Source organism: Corapipo altera, unplaced genomic scaffold, assembly GCF_003945725.1.
Source record: "Corapipo altera isolate COAL_440 unplaced genomic scaffold, ASM394572v1 22, whole genome shotgun sequence".
In the NCBI taxonomy this organism is placed as follows: domain Eukaryota; kingdom Metazoa; phylum Chordata; class Aves; order Passeriformes; family Pipridae; genus Corapipo; species Corapipo altera.
This window is the reverse complement of record NW_020884886.1, coordinates 3352649-3375450: the sequence shown is the minus strand read 5'-3', so window position 1 is coordinate 3375450 and position 22802 is coordinate 3352649. Positions and strand designations below refer to the sequence as shown.

Genomic DNA, 22802 nt, shown 5'->3' with positions numbered 1-22802 from the left:
TGTTGCCATAGCAAAAGCTAATTTCTTCAAAAAATAATGTTAAACATCATTGCTTCTTCTTTCTTATGTCTGAAAAGTGCCTGAAAGCAGGATTTTCTTTAAAACAATATGATTATATTTTCATAGGATATTTGCATGTGGTATCGTTTTCTATGACAAGGTGCTTTGTGAACTTGAGACAGAAAAATAACAGTTCAGCTATAAGACTGGAATCAATGGCATAATTTTAAAATTATGCATTTCTAAAAGGTAATACTCTATTAAATCATATGTGTTTCTGAGTGCTACTGAACCATTTCCTCAATAAAAATGGATAAGATTACCTCATTTTTTTTCTCATGGATTTAAATACAATTTTTTTTATTTGTGGCACAATAGTCAATCACATGAGGAATACTCTCCACACCGCTTTTTGGCAGGAACTGCAAATTTGTGCGTGAAAGAAAAGAAGGTCATTGGAAGTAGTGGTAGCATGGATTCACTAAGGGAAGATCATGCTTGACCAATGTGATAGCCCTCTGTGATGGTCTGGCAGGGTGGGTCGACCAGGGGAGAGTAGTGAATGTTGTCTACCTTAACTTCAGCAAGGCTTGTGACACTGCCTTTCAACATCCTTCTGGGTAAGCTCAGGAAATGTGGATTAGATGAAAGGACAGTGAGGTGGACCAAGAACTCGCTGAATTGCAGAGCTCAGAGGGTCATAATCAGCAGATTAGAATCCAATTGGAGGCCTGTAGTCAGTTCATTCCCCAGGGGTAAGGAGGATGGGTTTAATCTTATTGAACTTGCTTGTCAATAACCTGGACAAAGTGATAGAATGTACCCTCAGTAAGTCTGATGATGATACAAAACCGTGTGGGGTGGCTGATACACCTGAAGGCTGTGCTGCCATTCAGGTGGACCTTGACAGGCTGGAGAGTTCAGTGGAGAGAACCTAATGAGGTTCAACAAGGGCGAGTGTAGGGTCCTGCACCTGAGGAGGAATAACCCCAAGTACTGCTACAGGTTGGGGTCTGACTCACTGGAGAGCAGCTCTGAAAGGAGGACTTGGGAGTCTGGGGGGATGACAAGGTGACTATGAGCTGGCAGTGCGCCCTAGTGGCCTGGAGGACCAATGGTATCCCAGAGCGCATAAGGAAGAGTGTGGCCAGCAGGTTGAGGGAGGTGGCTGTAATGAGGCCACATCTGGAGTATTGTGCTCAGTTCTAGCCTCCACAGTTCAAGAAAGACAAGGAGCTACTGGAGAGGGCCCAGTAAGGAGCCACAAAGATGATCGAAGGACTGGAGCATCTCTTTTATGGGGAGAGACCATGGGAGCTGGGCCTGTTTAGTCCAGAGAAGAGAGGGGATCTCATCAATACATACAAATATGTTAAGAGGATGGTGACAGTCTCTTTTCAGTGATACTCAGCAATAGGATGAGGAACAGTGGCCATAAACTAAAACATGAGAAGTGCTGCCTCAACATGAGGAAGAACTTCTTTACAATGAGGGTGGCAGAGCCCTGGAACAGGCTCCCAAGGGAGGCTGTGGAGTCTCCCTCTCTGAAGACATTCAAAACCCATCTGGACATGTTCCTGTGTAACCTGCTCTAGGTGACTCTGCTTTTGCAGGGGGATGGACTGGATGATCTCCAGAAGTTTCTTTCAACCCTAAGAGTTCTGTGATTCTGTGAACTCACATTATGGTAGGCAATTTATTGCCAACTGTCACAAAGGCAAGTTATTAGGGATGACGCCGACAGGCAAAGATGCTACTGTTTGTTTTAAAAAAACATATTCAAGAGCAACTTTCTTTCAAAAAGAACAAAAGCCCGCATGCTCTGCTTTTTCTAAAATATATGTAAACTCTACTCCTGTTCAAGCACACTTCTAGTGTAATCTAGTGTTCAGCTAACAGCCTTTCTATTACAATTTAAGCTCGCACTGGATCATGCCATTAAAATTAGTCACTTAGGTAAGACTTCTGTGACATGAGCAATAAAAGAATGTCATTATGAAAAAGGTGGATCTAACACCAGTGCCATTTTTATCAACACAACAGACAAATATTGAGGGGGGACAGCAACGTATTTGTAATAGCAACCCAAGATAGAAGACATTTGTCATGATTTGCAGAGTTCAGCCTAGATTCTTAGCTTCTTCAACAACTAAGAACAAAACCTTGAAGTTTTCTGTTTGGTTGAGTTTGGGTTTGTTTGTGTTTCCTGACAAAGTTCTCTATTTGCCTACCTATCTTCAATCCCACTGGTTTGTTCCCCATGGATTTCAAGAAGAAATACACAGATTATCCAGCACAATGAAAATGACATGCTAGGAAGAAAAATCATCCATGATGTCTTAAGACCCTCTGCTATTTAAATTACACTAAAGAGGTTTACCTTTCAAATACTTGCAAGTTTCAAGGGAAAGGAAAAAAAGGTACATGTTTACTGGTCTTCCATTTAAAAATACTCATGCATCTAAACTAGCTTTTTAAAAATTAATTGAACTGTACTTAGATAGCTTGTACCTGGATTTAGGAACATAGAGTCATAGAATAGCTGAGGTTGCAGAGAATCTCCAGAGGTCATCCAGTACAGCCTGGGTCAAAGCAGGGTCAACCAGAGCAAGATGGTCTAGGCAATGTCCAGTCAGACACAACTCCACCATATCAGACATTGTCTAAATGAATTTGTACTCACTGTTCAGTTATGTGGTTTAACCCCAACAGCAACTGAGCAGCACACAGCTGCTCTCTCACTTTGCCCCGCTCTGGTGGGGTGAGGGAGAATGGGAAGGATGAAAGTGCTTTGAGGTAAGAACAGTTAAAGAATTAGAGAGAAAAAACTAATACTAGATACAAAATATAACAAAAACATTGTAAGAGAAAAAAATAGAGAGGAAAATAAAGCCCAAAAAAGACTAGTGATGCAAACGAAAACACCATCCCCAGCTTCCTCTCTGGTGGAGAGGGGTGAGAAGCAGAAAAACCCTCTGTGTAAGCTCTGCTCAGCAATAACTAAAACATTACTGTGTCATCAGCACTGTTCAGCACAAATCCAAAACATAGCTCCATACAAGCTACCATGAAGAAAATTAAATCTATCTAAACTAAAACCAGAACACTCATAATCTGATAAGATACATTAATTTTAAAGGTTCTACTACAGTTGTGAGTAGAATTGCACCATCAAAATTTTTTAGGATCTCTTCCACTGTGTTTTCTGTCAACTTCTTCTAACAAAATTCCAGCTAAATTAATGATAGTCATTGCTTAACATCTGTTTAGTAATGTCTGACTTCTCTTAACTATCTGTTTTACCTGGGTTAGAAATTGCACTATCATGGCTAGCATATTCACTCATTTAATTATTTCGAATTCTGGTTGAAGTAATGCTGCTATATCTATTCCTAATAACTTTGTTACTTACTGTCCAATGTTTTTCAGATGTCCAAAATTCTCTTGTTTTAGTGATTTTTTTTTAAGTATTCAGAATTTACTTTTATATATCAAGTGTAGAGAATAGCTGAATTCAAATGCCCTTCAACTGCTGTCAGGAAACAACCTACCCAAAGGGATGCACCTCCTCTGAATCCCACTCAGCAGTGACTTGATTCACCAACACTTCATCCATTTCCCTGCTCCAAGAAGGTTGCCATATTTCACTCCCAAACATAACGCCATAGTTTCTCCTTGCTATTCAGTGCAGTCCTTATAGTTCAGCAAGTTAACTGGCTCCTTTCTTAATCCATACATAACTTATGGGAATAACAATTTATATATATATATATATTCATAATGTCTGGATACTCAAATCAACAGCTGTATTTAGAGTTTTTCCATCCTTACTGCCCGTAACTCTTTTCCATATTACTTTTGCAATCCCCAGTAAATAAAACTGTCTTGATTGTATGACATGCTCTCTTTTTTTTTTAAATTTCCCACATTGAAAACAGATTTTTTTTCTACCTACAACAGATTCAACATCCAACATCAAAGCTCAAAAACCCCAAAGAAATCTGGGAAAAGCATGAGGTTTATGAAAACAATCTAGGCAATTGTGAGGTGATATAGTGGCAACTGAGTTGAAATATCTCATTTATCCTAATTTCCAGATGTTGTGATCTCAAGTATAAAGGTACAGTCACAAGCAGAAAATGGATATTTAAAAACAATAACTAAACTGGGTGAACATGGAGTAATAGTGACAGCAAACACTTCAACACCTTGCTGTCAAGAACAGAGTATTACTTGGAATATCAGAAAACTACCTTCTAATTAATGCTAACTATCTCGATAGGAATAGGTACTTTGTAATACTTTTTCCTAAATATTCATGTATCTCAGCACAAGCATTTAGAAAAACCGCTGAGCTGACTGCCAAGACCATGCTCACTCACCGCAGCTCCTTGTGCTCACTGTACCAGACTAAGATTCAGTCAGAGCAAGTCCTGCCTCCACTTATGTTGAAATAAGTATAATTTTTGTGCTTCGGTCAACTCTCTTGGTTACTCAATACCCAAATTTTGGATGTCTTCCAACCAAGTTTTTTCAGTAGCCAAGCAAGGGCAGTACATGAACACCTGTTCAGTTCATGCATTTCCTTCTCCAGGATCTCCATAGATGGCAGCAAACCTACAGTCCAGGAGGACATGCTATCAACAGGCTGCCCAAAGCTATCAAACAAGTGTCCCCAAAACAAGAGGTAGTACACAGGAACTAAAGCAGAGCCACAGCTTTTTCTTCACCCATTAATAAATGAACCCAGCTACTCATATGTCTGATGCCCAAAACATCACCAAGAAAGACCTACGATGATGCGCTTTCGAAGACCTGCAAACCTATCAGTTTTGGATCAGGTATTGCATAAGCATGCAGGAAAACAACTTCAGAGAAGAAATTTTTATAAATGGATCAACAAACAGTGAAACGAAATGAACTTGGAAAATACGCACAAAGTTTTGGATGTCTCTGGGGTAAAATTTTATTTCAGAGAAAGCAGTATTTTGCAGGCAAAAGTATGGTAAGACTAATTTCCATTTGTGACATCTCTCATCAATTAGAATGTTCCTTCTCAGATAAAACATTAATATAGGCATATGCATGAGGGACAAAATAATTTCGGAAAATTAAATTAATTTGCCCCAAAAGAGTTTGTTACCTTTCCTGACACAGTTTATGTCCCATGGGCCTCAGTGCTATCTGTTTAGCAGCTTCAATACTTCTCTCTTACTCCTGTGCCAGTAAAGCTATCTAATTTATTTAGAATTCTCTAAGTACAGTGTTTTTACTTTTCTGATACCAAGACAAAATTTCTGTTGGTTTTGTTCCTCATTTTTAAACTACAGTCTAAACCAGAAAAATCCCTATGGCTTTGATTTACTCATCTTGTCAGTCAAGGCATCCTGTATAAATGCTGCACAGACTGAGAGTAGGCTGGGAAATAAACTGCATGGTTCAAATCTACTTAAATGATTTAGAGCAAGCACCACAGCAAAGATGTGGGAAAGAGGTTGAAGATCTCCATCCTCGCTTGCATCCTCCCAGAAACGCACTCCAACATATCGCAGAATCTACTGCAGACTGCAATGCAATTACTAGTTGTAATTTCCTCTTTCATATCCACCTACAGATTGCATATGTGAGCTCTCTCATTTCTCTGCAGATGTGTGTGCACAATACACAGATGTGTCTCTGATAACAACCTCAATATACTAGAAAATATGACATTCTCAAGCTGCAGAAAGATGAACAAGTAACCAAAATGAAGCAAATCTTACTGCATTGAACACAGGTAAGTAAACAGACTAGTTATAGAAAACATTCCTGCAGCTGTTATGGTTTTGTAATTACACCTCATTCTTAGTTGAATCAAAGTTAAACGTGATGCTGTTACAGGTAAAGCATCAAACCTGGAAGTGTATCAGGGCTAAACTCTTCCTAGCATTCATGTAATATTTTCGTGGATTTTTTTAGAATCCAAGTACTTTAAGGACTCAAAATTAATTCATTCTTCTGTTCAAGGTATAAGATAACTTTATAACCATGTGCTCTTTTTAATACAATTTAAAAAATTATGATAAAATTCACATCTGTATATAAAAAGTCATACAGAACAAAATAGGAAATAAGAAAAAATAACTAAAAAGAAGAATTTGCTAATGTAAATGTAATCTACCATCAGCTAACAAGTCTCCAAATAGTAACAATGAGATGCTAAAAATGACAGTGAAATAACACAATTTGTCACCCAGAAAACTATAGAGGCCACTAGTAAATTCCATGGTGTGTGATTTTAAGAAGCACAAGTAGTTTGTGCCACTTATTTTAAAATTTATTCTCATTATATCAAAAAAAGAGCAGGACAAGTTGGATGAGGAAGCCAATAGCAAAACCCCTGTCATTTTTGTTCACTCATAAGTACTCCTGATGCATAAGAGATATAACTTTTTGCTTTAGTCTGGAAAGAAGAAAAATTTCCAAGGCAACACAGATTTAGTTGGCTGATATATACTGACATATACTATTGCATCAAAAAAAAATTAAAGCTTTATTATTTATTTTTCCTCTGTAAGAAATAAATTCTGAAGATTGCATTTTCAGGCATTTTTTGGTTTGCTTTGTAAATTAAAATATGAAAAATAAGACCATTCAAAGTTGAGTAACACATAAGGCTATTAAAGAAACTGGAACATACAGAAATATTGTTATTCAAATGTTTCACATTTTACACATATAAAAAAACCAAGGCTAGAACAAAGCTATGTTATATAAAGTGGACACATTTTCAGTGCATACTTTTTCCACTGGTAAGTCTTTGGACACTTGCAACTACAGTATCACCAAACAAACACAGATAAATCCATTTGCACATGGATTAATCTCCAGAACTGTCTTGTGCAAAGTCAAATGCACTCATTGAGACTAAAAAACTAACAGAATAGAAATAAGCTTACTGCCTTGTCCATATTTTCAACTGTCTACAGAGATATATAAAAGTAAATACTAATCTTTATAAATATATACATACTTCATGAATTAATAATTTCTTCTAGGTGTTCTCTTGATTACCAAAATACCTGTTGAACATGTGCTGGACAGATAAATATTGATGGATCTGTTTCATTAGCAATCAGATGCATCATAACCTCAGCAAAGCAAATCAGGACTCCTACACAAATAATTTCCATAGTGATGCACTTTGAATAAGGTGCTGATGTTTGATTTTGAAAACAAAAGATTTTTCTTTTTACAACATACAGTTTTCAGTGCTAAGATAAATGACAAAACTCCCTTGCCTTTAAGTCATAGTAAGCTAATGCCATTTATATTGTGACTGCAAATTTCAGTGACTGGATGTTTGGGGATATTTACTTCCTTTTGCATGCCATTTAGAAGAGTTGGCACCAGTTTCAGTTTATCAGTAATTCTTCTGATTTCACTACTTTATCAAGTTTTTCTTTTAAGGTTAATGCATTTTATTTAGTATGAAACTCCGCTGTTTTCTAACAGTGCTACTGTTAAGAAGAATGATCAGAAAATATAGATAGACAAATACCTTGCTTTTTTCTTGTTGAAATTCTATCTGGATGTTGGTTAATTTAGTTCGTAGCTCCTCATTAGCAGCTTGCAGGGCTTCAATCTCCATCTCGGGCTTCTCTCCCTTGGCACGACTTTTCTTTGACATAATTATTTTTGAAGTTTAAAATAAAATTTTTGCTCCACACTGAGCTACCAGCTAGTGCCTTCTGCTTTTAGCATTTAAGAGACAGGTAGTGTTCAACAAAATCTTTCCCACAAACCTCTGCCATCACGGGAGCAGTCTCTCATGTCCTGGAAGAAACAAAGTAGTGGGAACAGAATTAGGCTACAGCACTGAGCAGAATTAAACATCAGACTTAATATTCAGGTTTTAAAGCACACTGAACTTCCTTGTATTATATACTATATTGCATAGTGCACTAGAGTTTGAAAGAAACAGATAAGAAGTTACACAATATTTCACCATCTCTAAACCCAATTCACTGTATTCTGATGTCCACAGAAATAAAATTCTTTACATTTATGATAAATACAGTGTATAAATAAAAATCATATCTTATTCAAGGTCTGACTAGAACCATACTCAGGACTCCCAAGAGGCACATAAAAAACCATAAGTTAACTGAGGTTAGTGTTTCAGTGGGAATAGTTTGTTTCCAGTAGTAAGAAGAGAGTATTTCTCACCCTTATATATCAGTTATAATGCATAATTGTATTATGCAAGTCTCACAGCATCAGCATCTATGAAAAAGGTATCACAAAATGAGAAAATAATTTTAGAAATGTTTCTTAAAATATCATATATGTAAAGTGCTTATGTTCAGGGCTGATACTGTTTGAAAAGTTATAATCAAGACGCAAAAGTATGTAACTTCATTTTAATTTCTCAGCATGCTCTAAGCTTAAAAAGTATTCAATTATTTAAATCAGCTTTATGTAATATTCAAGGAGAATATCAATAGCAGACAAAGAACCCTAATTCCAATAATTAGGAAATCACATGATTAGTTTGCTTCATAAGTAGTTACAGAAGCTTAATCTGTGACTTTTTTTCCTCTCTGCTCTCATCTAAGAATAACCTGGTGCTCTACAAGAACAAACTGAGGAACAAATGCTATCAATGCTGAATTAGTTTCCAAACCCACGTCCTCTGCTCATTCTAAATATCCACATAATTTCATCATTAAATTGTCGACAAAGCAGAAGGCTTCCTACTTTAATACTAAACAACATTCCTGGAGTATTATATTTCAAAAAAAATTGCTATCAAATTGTCTTCAAATAATAAGTCGTTCTTTCCAATCTACTTCTGCCTGGAAGTTATTTTATAAATTGTATTAGAATGAAAATCCCATGCATTCCTTGGCACATGCTTTCTAAAGGGTTGTGTACAGACAAACAAAAAACATTAAGTTTTATTCTCCTCTTCAAGGACTAGTAAACAGGTGGTGAGTTAAATATCTTGCCCAAAATGACAAGTCAAATCACATGAAAAGTGAACAGAACTCAGGACAAAAAGTCTCAATCTGTTTTACAATATTCCCTTCGAGTTCTTTCCTTCATAAAAAGCTATTGAAAAAAGACTAATTTTACCAATTATTTGCTAAAGTAATTTAAATGAAGTAGTTGTTTTGCTCTGTAATATCAGATGTATTTCCTTTGAAATATAATAATCGATCAGTTTATCCTATTCAATAAAATTTAATCTGTTCCTTATATTCTTTATATTTAGCATTTTTAATAATTTATGAAAAAACAGGAAACAGAAATGCATTTTAACTTTATTTACATATCAGACCTACCTTACAAAACAAATAAACACTGGTGCTATCGTGATATTACATATAATAGTTTATTCAAGAAAAATAAATCAGTAATATTCTTACACTAACTTAAAACAAGGAACTCTTCAGTGAGTAGAAGAAATGTGAAGAATTGTTGTTCTTAAGAAAGAAATTTCATGCTACTAATCTATGGAGTTTCTATGATGCTAAAGGTTAAAACTAAGCACTATTAAACAAGTATATTTCATCTAAAATCCTTAACTGTATGAAAAATTTGGATTAAAAATCAGTTGCTTGTGTTATTTCCCTGGACAATTTGTAAAGAAAATCTAAAATAACATAGATATGCAAATCCAACCTATAATAATTCCACAGTATTTACAATCGTGCAAAGGGAAATAAGTTGTTCCTTATCTCAAAGGGTATCTGGGGTATTTAGATTCTATCAAGGAATTAATCCTGAAATCTTTACACAAAATTCCTGATGCAGTCAAATTATATATTATTTAATTCAGTAGATTATTAATTTAGTTAAGGAAACCAAAACCGTACCTCACTGGCCTGGTTGCATGATTTTTAACCTCATTAGATCCCCCCAATCCCCTTTCCAACTACAGTTTGGAAAATACATTTAAGTGTTTGCTTCTCCATCAGTAAAATAAGGAAAGTGAAGTAACTGCTCTGTGTGGATATACACAACATCCAGAGAACAGAAAAAGAGATTTGAAATGTGGAGTATTTTAAAATTGCCACATATATTTTGCTCAGTAATAACAACCTCTCCTGACCATACCATGTTCCCAAGCATATTATGAATATACTAAGTAATTTAATATGAACATTAAAACTTATAATTATATACAGGAGAAGATGGCCTGTCACTGAAGTCCTGGTCAGGCATAACTCTCAATGTCTGCAGAGTTTATATTCTATCAGAGTCATCATCACTCAGAGCCGTTAATAAATAAGGTCTTACAATCAGGTACCAGGATCATACTGTTGTCTGCTTTTGAAAATGTGCAGGTCTAAATATAATATGCATTATTTAAAGCAGTTCAAATTACATTTAACACTTAAATTAGCCTTAAAAATAAACAACTCAGCGCTACACTTTGAAGTACTCTTTAGAATTTAAAAAATTCTCAAAGCATTGTTCTCAATCTTTTTCCTATAACTCACAACAGTTGAAAATTGTATCTTTCAAGTAAAATAAAAACACAGACACAGAATCTGAAGAAAATCACCCGCTTCTCTTATGGACATGAAAGGGCGGGAGGAGATCAAACCCTTCACCTCCAAACCTAACTAAACATAACAAGCCCCCAAAACTACAAAACAAAACAAAAAGAAGGAACAAAAAACACCCACGAAAAATGAAACACCAACAAAATAAACAAACAAAAAACACCAAATAATAAAAAACAAACAAACAAGAAACTCCCACCACCATCACCATCAAGCTGCATTGGTGGGCATAGAAAACTTTCTCCCTTTTTAATCTTCCCTAGATACATCTTCAAGCCCTACCTATTTCAAAAGCAGGAACTAGGGCAATGCGAAGCCTCTCTGTATACACAGAGAGGTACATACCCCAGGCACACCAGGGCTACAGCAGAAGAGGGTAGATCTCCATTCCCAAATGAAAGGGTTAGAACCAGTGAGTGCATACATTCCCTGCTAGTTGAGTACCCACACTTAATGTTCGGATAAAGGTTAGGATAAACAAACCCTACCAGGCAGCTTATAAACACAGGGTGAAAAATAGAAGGAAAAATATTCTACTCTAACAAAATATTAGTTTACTGACGTAGAAGCTGCAACCAACAACCTATTTATTAACTCACCATATGTCAATTGAGAGGCAGACTCATGACGCCACTATGATACAGTCCTACAATCACTCATGAATAAAAATAGCAACTTCCTGCACTGTGAGTTCTACACACTTCTTGCAAACCGTAGGATCATTTGAATGTATTTTATATCCAACCAAAAAAAAAAGGATAGGAAGAGTAATGGATTCTCAATTTACTGTATTATGTCAACCAAAATTCAGCATTCCAGTCTTAATTCAGATCTGAACAACATTATTCAGCTGCAACATAATTTTTGGAAGGTGAAGTTGTGAATGAGTCATCTCAGCTGAAACACCAAGCCATAACTCAGGTACTGGAGAGAAATAAAAAGCTTCTTCATCTAGACACTTCACTTCCACATAAATAGTGGGTTTTCCATTTTACTTCAACCTTTCTCTTATAATACTGCAGAGCATACTATAGGCTACCTATAACTCTTACTTTGCTTGTGAATATGACATTTAAGTACATTCTTAGTATAGCACAACTCTGAATATTCAAGAAATTCAAAACAGATTTTATAATCCTAGAACCCGACAATAGTAAGTGCAGTGGACACAGGTACAATGTTAACTTCAGAAGTAACTGCCAGTTTCACCGATGTTATAGTTTCAAAAAACAGTGATAATCAAGCAGTGACTGTATGGGAAAAGACAACGTTCAGAGCTGCTGATGCCCAAGGCACATTTCTCACAAGGTTCAGATGACCTACATTTACTGCTTCAATTCTCAGTTCTATGTAACAAAACATGACTGAATTGATAAAAGCAAAAGCACCTCTACAGTATTGTAAAATAATACTCTTCCCAGCCAAAAAAATGTGAATACAAATTATAAGAATAATTTTCTAAGTATATTGTAGATTAGTCACATTTTAAATACCCATTTGTTAGCTACCTACAGAGATAGATCTATTTCTGTAACAGTAGAACCTTTGAAGGTTATTTTAAATCTTATCCCACTTAGGGAAATACAGAGTTTCCTTACTGTGAAACACTTCTGTAAGTATCACTTGTGATTTTTTGGCAGATAAAACCAAAAACATCTTTATTGTTAACTGACAGCTCCCCATTCCTTTTTGCAGATTCACAGCCTACAGTCCTGAGTCATTTTTGCATCAATAACAATACACCTATATAGCCATACTCTATGGAAAGCAATCACTAAGAAACTCTAAGCAGTTTTGCATTGTTTTTTTCCAAAAAAAAAAGAGCTCACAGTAATGCAATCCTGCTGATATCAAACTCATTTAGACCCTATGCACACACTCAACTGTATTTGTACCTACTACTAACAACCACATAACACTGAATTATTGTTTTTGATTGGTACTACTGCGTAACACTGGATAGCATCCAGTACATTAATGGCTTCATTCTAATGGAAGACATAAGCATCCTACAAAAAAACACCCAAACAAATCTAGTTCTTCATTTACAAGGAATTTTCACAAGTAAAAGGGAATGTCTAAGCTGAAGAGGACAAGGTAGGAGGAAGGCAAGGAATCCTGCACCCCCATTCTGCACTACATAACACTTCAATACACTAGTAGTTACTGAAAACTTAACCTGGATCACTTCTCAAAAATTTATGAGCTTGATGCCCTGACTTTAAAGTAAATAAAAGTATTCATTGTCTTCAATGAATATACATTCTTTATTAATATTTACCCAATTTCACTTACAGAACTGTTTTGAGTTCTGTTCATTAAATCATTAAAATCGCTCCACTAACCATTTTAAAAGACAAAATGCTATGAACAGCAGTCCTGTGACATATATAAAATTAAAAAGACACTAGCACAAAAAGGCGAAGTTCAAAGGTAACTAAAAATGATAAAACAATGTCCTCCCTCCACAACCTTCAAAACTCGTCTCTGTTACACGGCAAGAGAGCTTCAGGGTGCTGGGTTCACTGCAACTCCAGAGAGGCAGCTGTGGGCAGAGCTGTTCCTCTGATCTCTGTGCCAATTCCTTTCTTTCGAGCACAGGCAGGACACCTGACAAGACGCCTGCTGCCCAGCACAATGTGTGCCCAGCCTCCAGCTCTTCTGATTGTGCCCTGGATGTGATGCAGGGAGATCCCTGGGCTTTCACTGAGGAGCAGCACTCCATTTAAAGCGTAGTATTCAAGAACAAAAATGTGGAGTTTTAGCATTTCTAAGTTAGACGTAGATAAATGGCAAATAGAGAGACAGATTCTAATATCTTTATTGACTGTAACTGACAACCCACAGATTAATCATTATGCCAAATTTAGGATTTTGAATTATACTGGACCACTTTTGTTTAGCTATTCACCTGATTTTTGCAGGAAGCTTCCTTTGGATGTTTTTTTAAACCCATCATTATCATTATTATTATTATTTTTATTGTAAAGGGTGAGAATAGTTGAAACCTGAAACTAGAAAAATGAAAAATTCAGGGAGGACAGCTGTGTAGAAAATGTGCAAGACAAATGACAGGCTTGTGGGTAGAGGTTCAGATTCCCAATTTGATGACTCAAGAGAGAGGTGAAATTCAATGAGAGAAAACCTGGGGTTGTCTAACACTTTATTCCATCTTGAATATTTATTATTTTGTAAATCAATAGGATAGACTTAAGAGGTCAGGTAGGTGAAAGGATGAGATAAGGTGTATCTGGATGTATTAGTTACCAACTGAGCGATGAGGCAAATAGAGGTGGCATGATTTCACTGCACTATCTCTGACTTCAATAATTATTATGTGCTATTCTCTACCTTCATTAAACATGCAAGCTACCTCACACTCTGCCAGACAGCTCACATTCCCACCTTATTGCTCCAGCACAGAAGAATCACACAGCTGTGTGTAGAGCAGCATGAACACAGCAGTCAGCACCATAAAGGAAGTTACAACACTGAGCAGGTTAATGACAATACTTCTTCACCTACCAAGGGGCAGCTCAACTTCGACACATCTCATTAAAATCAGAACTCTTAGCCAAAATGAAGATATCAGCCTATTCCAGTAATACACAAAGACTGGTAAAAGAACATGCTTTATTTTTTCCAAAGTTCCCATTGTGCTCCACTTTTAAAGCCAAGTTCCTTAATTCCTGAACTGTTGCTTAAATTTTGAAGAGCCACAGAATCCCTAAAAAGTATCTACCTGTGTTCAGGAATTTAGGACCTCAACCTTATGTTTGATTACTGTATCAAGGACTTCTGCTCAACTTCAACGTTCCTAAAGTAAGACACCCCACATTTAAATCTAGTTTCAAATCTATCTGGATGATAACAATAATTATCACTAGTTTATGGGCAACACATGGGCTAAGGCTTGACGGATTTTGGTTATGAGAAATTAAGCTTATGAGAACTAGAAAAGAGTTTGCAACTGCTTTTGTCAGGAATCACCAAATTTAGTGGTCCACAAAGCTGCAAATCCCTCAGAAGATCTGTTAACTTTCTCACAACAGTGCTCTGATAATCAGCCAGCTAACACTGGTATTTCAAGGGCTGTAATTTGAGCGAATGTTCATTGCAGTGAAGAGTTTAATTCACTCTGGCTGATAGAACTGCATCACCTGGAATAAAATATTTAAACTGCATATTTCAGCCAGACAGTAGCCTCTTTGCTCTCTCAACTCTAAATTGTGAAAGGGAGCAGTGCAGCAGCTTAAAACGACAGGCAGTAAAAAGCACAGCTAGATACTAACACAGCAAGAGCCTGGAGACAAACTTTCATTTCTCTCCCTGGTTAAACAGGACAGAGACAAGCATGACAAAGCATAAGAAATGCACAGAAGAGAAACTGTGATCTAAAGGCTTCCTTTGTGTAACAATCTTCCCATGTTCACAAACAGAAAATGCTTCACCACCATGAGAAGACTACCAATAAAATACCCTTCTGATAACTGCCAGCAAATTTGATTCAAACCATTCCAGACTTGTTGGCAATAGTGTTGGCAAATTGGCCACTAGAAGTAGGAATGTGCTTTCTGAAGATGCTTAGAGTTGAATGTGGTGGACATGAAGACTTGTAGAAAATATATTTATCCAGATACATGTATCACATCATAATTTTAGGGATAGCATCCCTCAGAATGTTAAAAAACAATGACACATTCAGTCATAGTTCAGCTTAAAAAGAGAGAAACAGGCAACTAGACATAAATATAAACCCCCAGAATTACTCTGTGACACACCACTATAGACTGTGAGACTGCCTGCTGCCAGATTAGACTGTCCAAAAGTATTTTGAAGTAAAGAAATTAAATTAATCCACACACAAATAGATATATATATATACCTACATATATATACAGAAATAAAGCTTCCTGAATTTGAAAGAGTGTTGGACAGAACAGAAGTAACTTGCACATGCAAGTTGGAGCTCTCTAGTATGCAAGTTGCGCATGCAATTTAAGGGGATTATGCAATTTATGAGGGCACAGTACTGCTAGCAGTGTATCCTAAATTGCTGAATGCTGTCATAGTCAGGCTGTTTTGGACATTTAGGGGAATTAAAAAGTAACTTATTGTTCAGCCTCAAGAAAACATACTTATCTCTCTTCACCTATATAATATCTTTTCCTTCATTAAGAAATCAAGATTTCATTTCATTATACTGCTTCAGAGAGCAGACCGTGAAGATGGTACAGTGTTTTACACAAGGTGAGGCCAAGACATGTCACCTAAAGCTTACAGAAGTCCCAGTGCTCGAATGAAAGATGTTTATGCTTCATTGCTTATGAACACAACCTCCTTCTTCCCATGGTGGCTGCAAAGGCGGCTGTTCTCTGCAAGGTCTAAATGGTTCTGTAAATCATCTCTGACCATGGACAAAAATCTTTATTCAAGTTGCATTATCATGTGAATTGGACACAGTAGCAATCCTAACTTTGCACCCAATTGTGTAAAAATATGTTCATATTCATGTAATTTCTGCTATGAATTGAGTTTAGTGTTTAGTTCTGTTCCTCTTCCCAATTCATCCCCTAAAAGAGGTGGCAGAGGGAAGCGTCAAAAGTTAGAGTGCTGGTAGTGACTTTACAGGCACACTTAGTCTGAATGAAGACTCAGTGGAAAAATATGGAAATAGGTATTGCCAAAAGAACTATTCTTTCTACATCACACACCATCTCCCTAAACTTTAGATGAAACTGTGAATAAAATTCTGCTTTAAGGTATGGCACTAACACCACATTTTTTCACCTCTTACATAACAAAGCTATACTACCAAAATTTTAACTATTTGTTTCCAAAGCAGGGGAAAAAAAAAAAGAAGAGGTGGTGTGGGTGGTGGATGGCATATACACTGGGGAATGGACTACCAGAATTGAGTCTGCTTAAGAAGGCTTTAATACAGGAAGAAAGAGAACTAATCTTGTCAGTGACGCAGCCCACTTTTTATCACTAACTTAAGTGAGAGTCCTATCCTCTCTTTGTCTGCTCTTTCCTCACAACCACCAGTCCTCAAATATAGAAGAAAGGAAAGAAAAAGGAGTGTATAACAGAAAAGGAAGAAGAAAAATGTAAGGGTGAGATGAAAGCTTAAAGTTACATGTAAATCAAGACTTAGTTGTTACCTGCATACTCTGCCCTTGTACCAGAAAGGGGAAATATTGAAATGATGCCTGTTTCAAAGAACAGTGTGAAAACTCAGAGCTTTTAAGTGTATACATGTTCATTTCCCTCCCCAAGGATATCAATTCAAATGGTTATTCTACAAACATATACTACTTATTATTTTTTTAGCAGTAGAAATCTAGAAACATCAAGTTACAAAAATCTTCACTAACACTTCCAAATTTTGCAAGGAATTAAGGATAAGAAATTATTATATGTTTCCTTTGAGATATGCAGGTCTTTACTAGTAAATAGCTAGGTTATGTGTTTCCTTTCACTGTGCACTTTTAAAACTTGCATTGGTTGCTGCAAGTTAATTGAAATGCCCAAGTACTCTCCCCCTCCTACTACAAAATCTCTTTTTTTTTCTTGGGTTGTAATAACATCCAGCATACCTGGAAAATACTTTCCACAATCCTTTTCCCTGCTCCACCCTCCCATTGATTTTATTAACTTGAAAAAAACTCCAAACATTCATAATCTTCTTACATCATTAAATGTAAGGCAGGGGAAATATAAAATTATGCTTGTGCAGGAAATTGTTACAACTGCATTATTACAAGCAGTTTAACACAAGTTGTTTTACCTGAGAAAGATGGGAAGTCACCTTTTACAGTTTCCTGAAAAGCACAGAAATATTAAACCACCACAGCTGAACAGATGGAATAAAGTGCAACTTTGATCCCAAAGGCAAAACAATACCAGGTTAACTCTCTGAAGCATACTAAAGTACTTTAATCCTTTTGCATCCCTTTCCACCTCTTGTCTGAAACAACCAGAAGGTAATACAGTATTTCCTCAATACAGAAATGTAAGCTCCTCAATGAAGCAATAGAAATGCCTCTGCCACAGATCAGAGACTTGTCATTTACATCATCGTATATTCCCTCACCTGGTTCCCCTTTGCATCACTTAATATAAAGTTAAATTTCACATAAGGCAACCAGATTTCCCGCCCCCCAAACTTTTACTCTGGTTTTTCAGAGCAAGTAGTGCACAGGCTTGTTGTGCAAAGGTGCTCATCAAGCCTGCACAGCACTCTGTTCAGGAGATGCCAACTAAACAAATCTGAACTTTTTTACTATGCAAATAATTTAATCATCTCTTATCCCCTCCACTCCTCAGCATTTTCCATCTTGGTCATCTTCAGGACTATACACAGATTTACATCCCTGATGGTCCTGACTTCAGAGGAAGGACCAAACCCCATCATTGTGTCTACATAAGAATCCCTCTCAGACTCACTAGTCTGCCACACTCTTTAACAAACTTTAGTTGTCAACTCCTCTTATCCCCCTTTTCTAAGATATAAATAGAAAGAATTCATCCAGGAGCATAAACCACTACTGGTCCCAAGGCAGGGCACTGTAATCATATAATAAATTGCTAAAGTCAAACAAGACTTTTAAGTCCAACCATTAACCCAACATTGCCATGATCACCACTAAGCCATGTCCCCAAGTGCCACATCCACATTTTTCTTGAACATTCCCAGGAATGGTGATTCCACCGCTTCCCTGAGCAGCCTGTTTCAATGCCTGAACCCTTTCAATGAAGAAATATTTCCTAATATCCAATTTATAACTCCCCTAGTGCAACTTGAGGCCATTTTCTCTGGTCCTGTCACTTGTTATCTGGAAGAAGAGACAAACTCCCACCTCACTACAATCTGCTTTCAGGTAGTTGTGGAGAGTTCCTCACTCTGATCTCCAATCTAAACGCCCCCAGCTCCTTCAGTCACTCCACATAAAACTTGTGCCCCAGACCCTTCTGAAGCTTTGCTGGCCTTCCCTGGACTCGCTCCAGCATCTCAATGCCTTTCTTGCAGTGAAGGGTTCAAAGCTGAATGCAGTACTCAAGGTGCAGCCTCCTCAGTGCCGAGTACAGGGGGACAATCACTGCCCTAGTCCTCCTGACCACACTACTTCTGATACAAGCCAGGATGCCACTGGCCTTCTTGGCCACCTGGGCACTCTGCTGGTTCATGTTCAGCCACTGTTGACCAGCACTTCCAGGTCCTTTTCCACTGGGTCGCTTTCCAGCCTCTCACCCCTCACCTCTGCTGCACAGAGATGTTGTGACCAAAGGGCAGGTCCCAGTACTTTGCCTTGTTGAACCTCAAAAACTTGACCTTGGCCCATCAATCCAGCCTGTCCAGACCCCTGTGCAGAGCCTTCCTGCCCTCCAGCAGATCAACACTTCCACACAGCTTAGTGTTATCTGTGAACTGACAGAGAGTCTCCACATCCAGGTCATTGATAGAGATACTAAACCCCTCAGTACTGAGCCCTGTGGGACACCAGCTGGCCATTCACCACCACTCTCTGAGGGCCTGGACATTTGACAGTTTTTTGCCCAGTAAATAGTACACCTGTTCAAACCATGAGCAGACAGTTTCTCCAGGAGAATGCTGTGGGAAATGGTGTCCAATACTTTACTGAAGTCCAGGTAGAGACATCCACAGCCTTACCCTCATCCACTAAGTGGTTACCTTGTCTTAGAAGGAGATCAGGTTGGTCAAGCAGGACCTGCCTTTCATGAACCTGTGCTGGCTGGGCTTGGTCCCTTGGTTGTCCTAATGATAAACATGTGATAAATTTCAATATCCAGTAAAACTTCTAGTTTTAATAATGTGTTTTTTCTATTAAATGTTTAATGTATCTGTCTTTCATTTGGACACCATCTCTAACCAGAGTCTCAACATCTAAAAATAATTCAGGTAAAGAGGATTAAAAAGATTCAATCAGTGAAATAGGTTTCAGACTTTGCAGCTGACAAAACTTATTCTTCAAGACCAAAATACTCTCAGAAAGTAGAGACAGAACCTAGGAGAATATCTGAAAAATGCTACCATCTAGTATCCTACACTAATACTGTATCTTCACATTAATGTCTCTGATGAGCAAGCAATTTTTCAGCACAAATCAGAACTCAATTGGTCAATTCTACAGTCATGAAGTATATTCATGCTACTCCACCCCATTCAGACCCAAAAGAGTGTATTCACTGGAACGGGGGTTTTATCTTCCTTGTGGTGGGCTGTATTTGCTGACTAGCATTGCTAAATTGATGCTCTGTTTTATTCAACTCAGTTTCTAAACTCACATGTATGGTCCTATGAGACGTTCATTCTTCTCCATATTTTGCTGACCTCATTTCTGTTTCCTGCTATAACCAACACACACGAAAGCTACTAATACATTTTTCAAAAGGAAATATTAATAAATGTGATTTTACTTTTCAAAAAAACTTTAGGTAGACGTTCTGGTTTGTGTTAAAGTTTATTTTTTGACACAAACACAGATCGTAGTCCATACTAAATAAAAAGTGAACTGAGCTGGGAAATGGAACTGTGTTAGCATGTAATATTTTTCAGGCACACTGACTCCAAATTTTAAGTAAAATATAAGGTATGCAAAAAAATCACACAAGGTAAACAAAAATCTGATAGAAAGAAGTTTCCTCAAAATAACACATTATGCCACCCTGGAGTACTTGATGGCAGAACTGCAGCACTGAGTTACTGAGCAAGAACGTGAAATTGATTATTACTGTCCAAGTTCATTATGATATGGCAACACATAATGGCACATTTTAAAATACAGTTTTGCATAAGACTACTTGTAATACAAAGATCCTCACACCGAACATATGTAAGTATAAATATAGTATGAGCGTATGTGCACATGATGGGTTTCCTTCAGAAAGGGTAAGTTGCAGGTAATTTAGTATCCTACAAAATTATTCTCCTGGAAATCAACATTTACACAATGCTATGCATAAAATGGGCCTTTCCCCACACACACACATATATTGCTGTAACCAAATCACATTATCAAAGGTATTTAATATTCATAACACATTCAAAACTATTGATGTTAAAAATTAATTGAAGAGCAAACAAAAAAGCTAGAAAGACCACCATAACCATGTGAGAGCCTATTTATCGAGAAAAATATACCAAAAATGGTATATCCTGAGGAATTGTCAGAACTGTCAACTTTGTGGCCTCTCACTACTATTTACTGAATGCACACCACAGAGGCTGTAGGTTTCTCATGGTCCATACCTTCTTTTTCCATTCATACTCATTTATGAATATACAAGGAGCTTCATAAAAGGCTGAAGATCCGTTATGCTTAATACTGGATGCAAGTTTTATATATTTGAGAGACCTTACCAATTTGTCAGAAAAGTTGGCTTACTTTTCTTTTTAAGACCTCTTTTGGAAACACTCAACACATAGAGGATTAGTTTTAGATGACTAAGTGAAATGATACCTATCTTATCTCAACATGACCATTACCAGTCACAGGCTTATCTAACGGCAAAACCTGTGTGGGAATTCTGCCAGCAGCTGTAAAGCTATCAGCTACCCAAATGTATTACCTTCTTATATTTGCAAGTGAGAAAAACTTTTCAGACACAAACATATTATAGTACTTGTTTTCTGTGTTTGGAGAATAATGGATCTGTAATAATGTGGCAGTGAATATAAGTAATATTTGTACAGAGGATTAGTCAGCAGAGAGGGATTGTTCAAAGGATGTTAAGAAAAAAATGGAAACATGAGAATAATACTAAAGTTTATCTCATTTTAATGTCTCTCAATTCAAAGAAAGGGGAAAAATACCAATTTTTGGTAGATTTCATGATCAGTCAGCAAAAGAAAGAAAGGGCCATTTAAAAAAATATGCCTGGTCCTATTTAAGGACCAGGCATGCTACAGCAATGCTAAATTTTCACAGATGCAGCCAGTCATTCTCTAAAGCAAAGTGCCAGCACACAGCTGCATGATGTAGCAGCACCATTCGTGCATGAATGCTTGGGAGAACACCACCATTCTGAGGAGACAGGTTGGAGAGATCAGAAATAGTCTAACCAAATAAAAAGACATTGACATGCAAGAAATATGACTAATCAAATAAGACAAACAGGAGCCAGATATGTAGGGGTTTTTTTCTGTAGCATTAGGCAAATATGCATAAGCAATCCAGAGAATGATAACCCACATAAGCTTGTTCCAAGTACTAGGAAGCCTCCTTATAGGTAATTTGCACAAGACAAAATCATTTTACAAAATACATTAGCTGTCGAAGATTCTCTGTGTTTGGAATTTTTCATTTTCATCAAGCAGAGTCAGCTAAATAAAATATGTCTAAATCATTTTTTTTAATTTATGTTCAACTGTTTGGGTGTACAGGAATAAACAGTCTAAAGTAACTTTTAAATGGTATTCCTTTGAAATTTAAAAATCAAAATGCATTCACCTTCGCAGAAAGGCAAATTATAATATTCATCAGCTGGGTTTAGAGCTCAGCATTTTAATTCTCTTCAAAACCAGTATCATCTACTTTCTGATATTATTACTTAGATATGGAGATCATCTATGACTGAAGTTTCTCATTCTTTTTGCATTACAGTCTTCTGGCAAATTTCAGCTATATTCTCAATACCTTTCTAGATAAAAATATCATTTCTAGGGACTCACTGCAGCATTTTGCTGCAGAAATAACAGTTATAGAGAGTGTGGGTTGCTTATTTCCTAATATTTCTAATTCTAATAACTCTATCATCACTGCAGTTCCACTGCAGGACAACCACAAGATGAAAACCCCCCAAGTTAGTCACTGCATTAAAGCTGTCATCCTTACCATACTTCTCTAATAGGAGGAATTGGATCATTTTCCCCATGTAGTAGATGATCCTCGAAGCAAACAAAATATTGTGATGGGTTTTATGCATGGCATATATAGCTGCCTGCTGAATACCCAGACATAAGCATATTATAAACACATATAAGTCAATAGGAAGTTGGGAAAGTCTGTCAAAGGAGCTTAGCATCTGACTGAGACCAAAGTAATTAAAGCCTTTTTTTTCTATAATGGTGACAGAGACAGCTGAAGTAAAACAGTGGTCAAGTTAGCAAGCATATGACAAACATAAGACACTAAGCACCCTTCTGTACTGCACCCTTTAGATGCCATGGGTAGTGGTGCTGGTGAGGAAATTACTTACAAAATTTATTTTAAAAAAATCACAAAT

General features: G+C 36.9%; 1 protein-coding gene across 7 annotated transcripts in view; it reads right to left on the bottom strand.

The window, feature by feature from the left end:
- Positions 1-22802, bottom strand: part of JAKMIP1 (janus kinase and microtubule interacting protein 1) — a 155853-nt gene that overhangs the window by 77018 nt on the left and 56033 nt on the right. For 4 of the 7 annotated variants that reach the window (XM_027642641.1, XM_027642642.1, XM_027642649.1 and 1 more), the window contains one exon: positions 7541-7815. In XM_027642641.1, the coding sequence (XP_027498442.1) occupies positions 7541-7669 (129 nt within the window). In that variant the 5' untranslated portion in view covers positions 7670-7815. Of the gene's footprint in view, positions 1-7540; positions 7816-11152; positions 11276-17343; positions 17378-20826; positions 20990-22802 lie in introns of those variants that run through there. The other 3 variants (XM_027642646.1, XM_027642644.1, XM_027642645.1) reach the window with 3 other exon arrangements.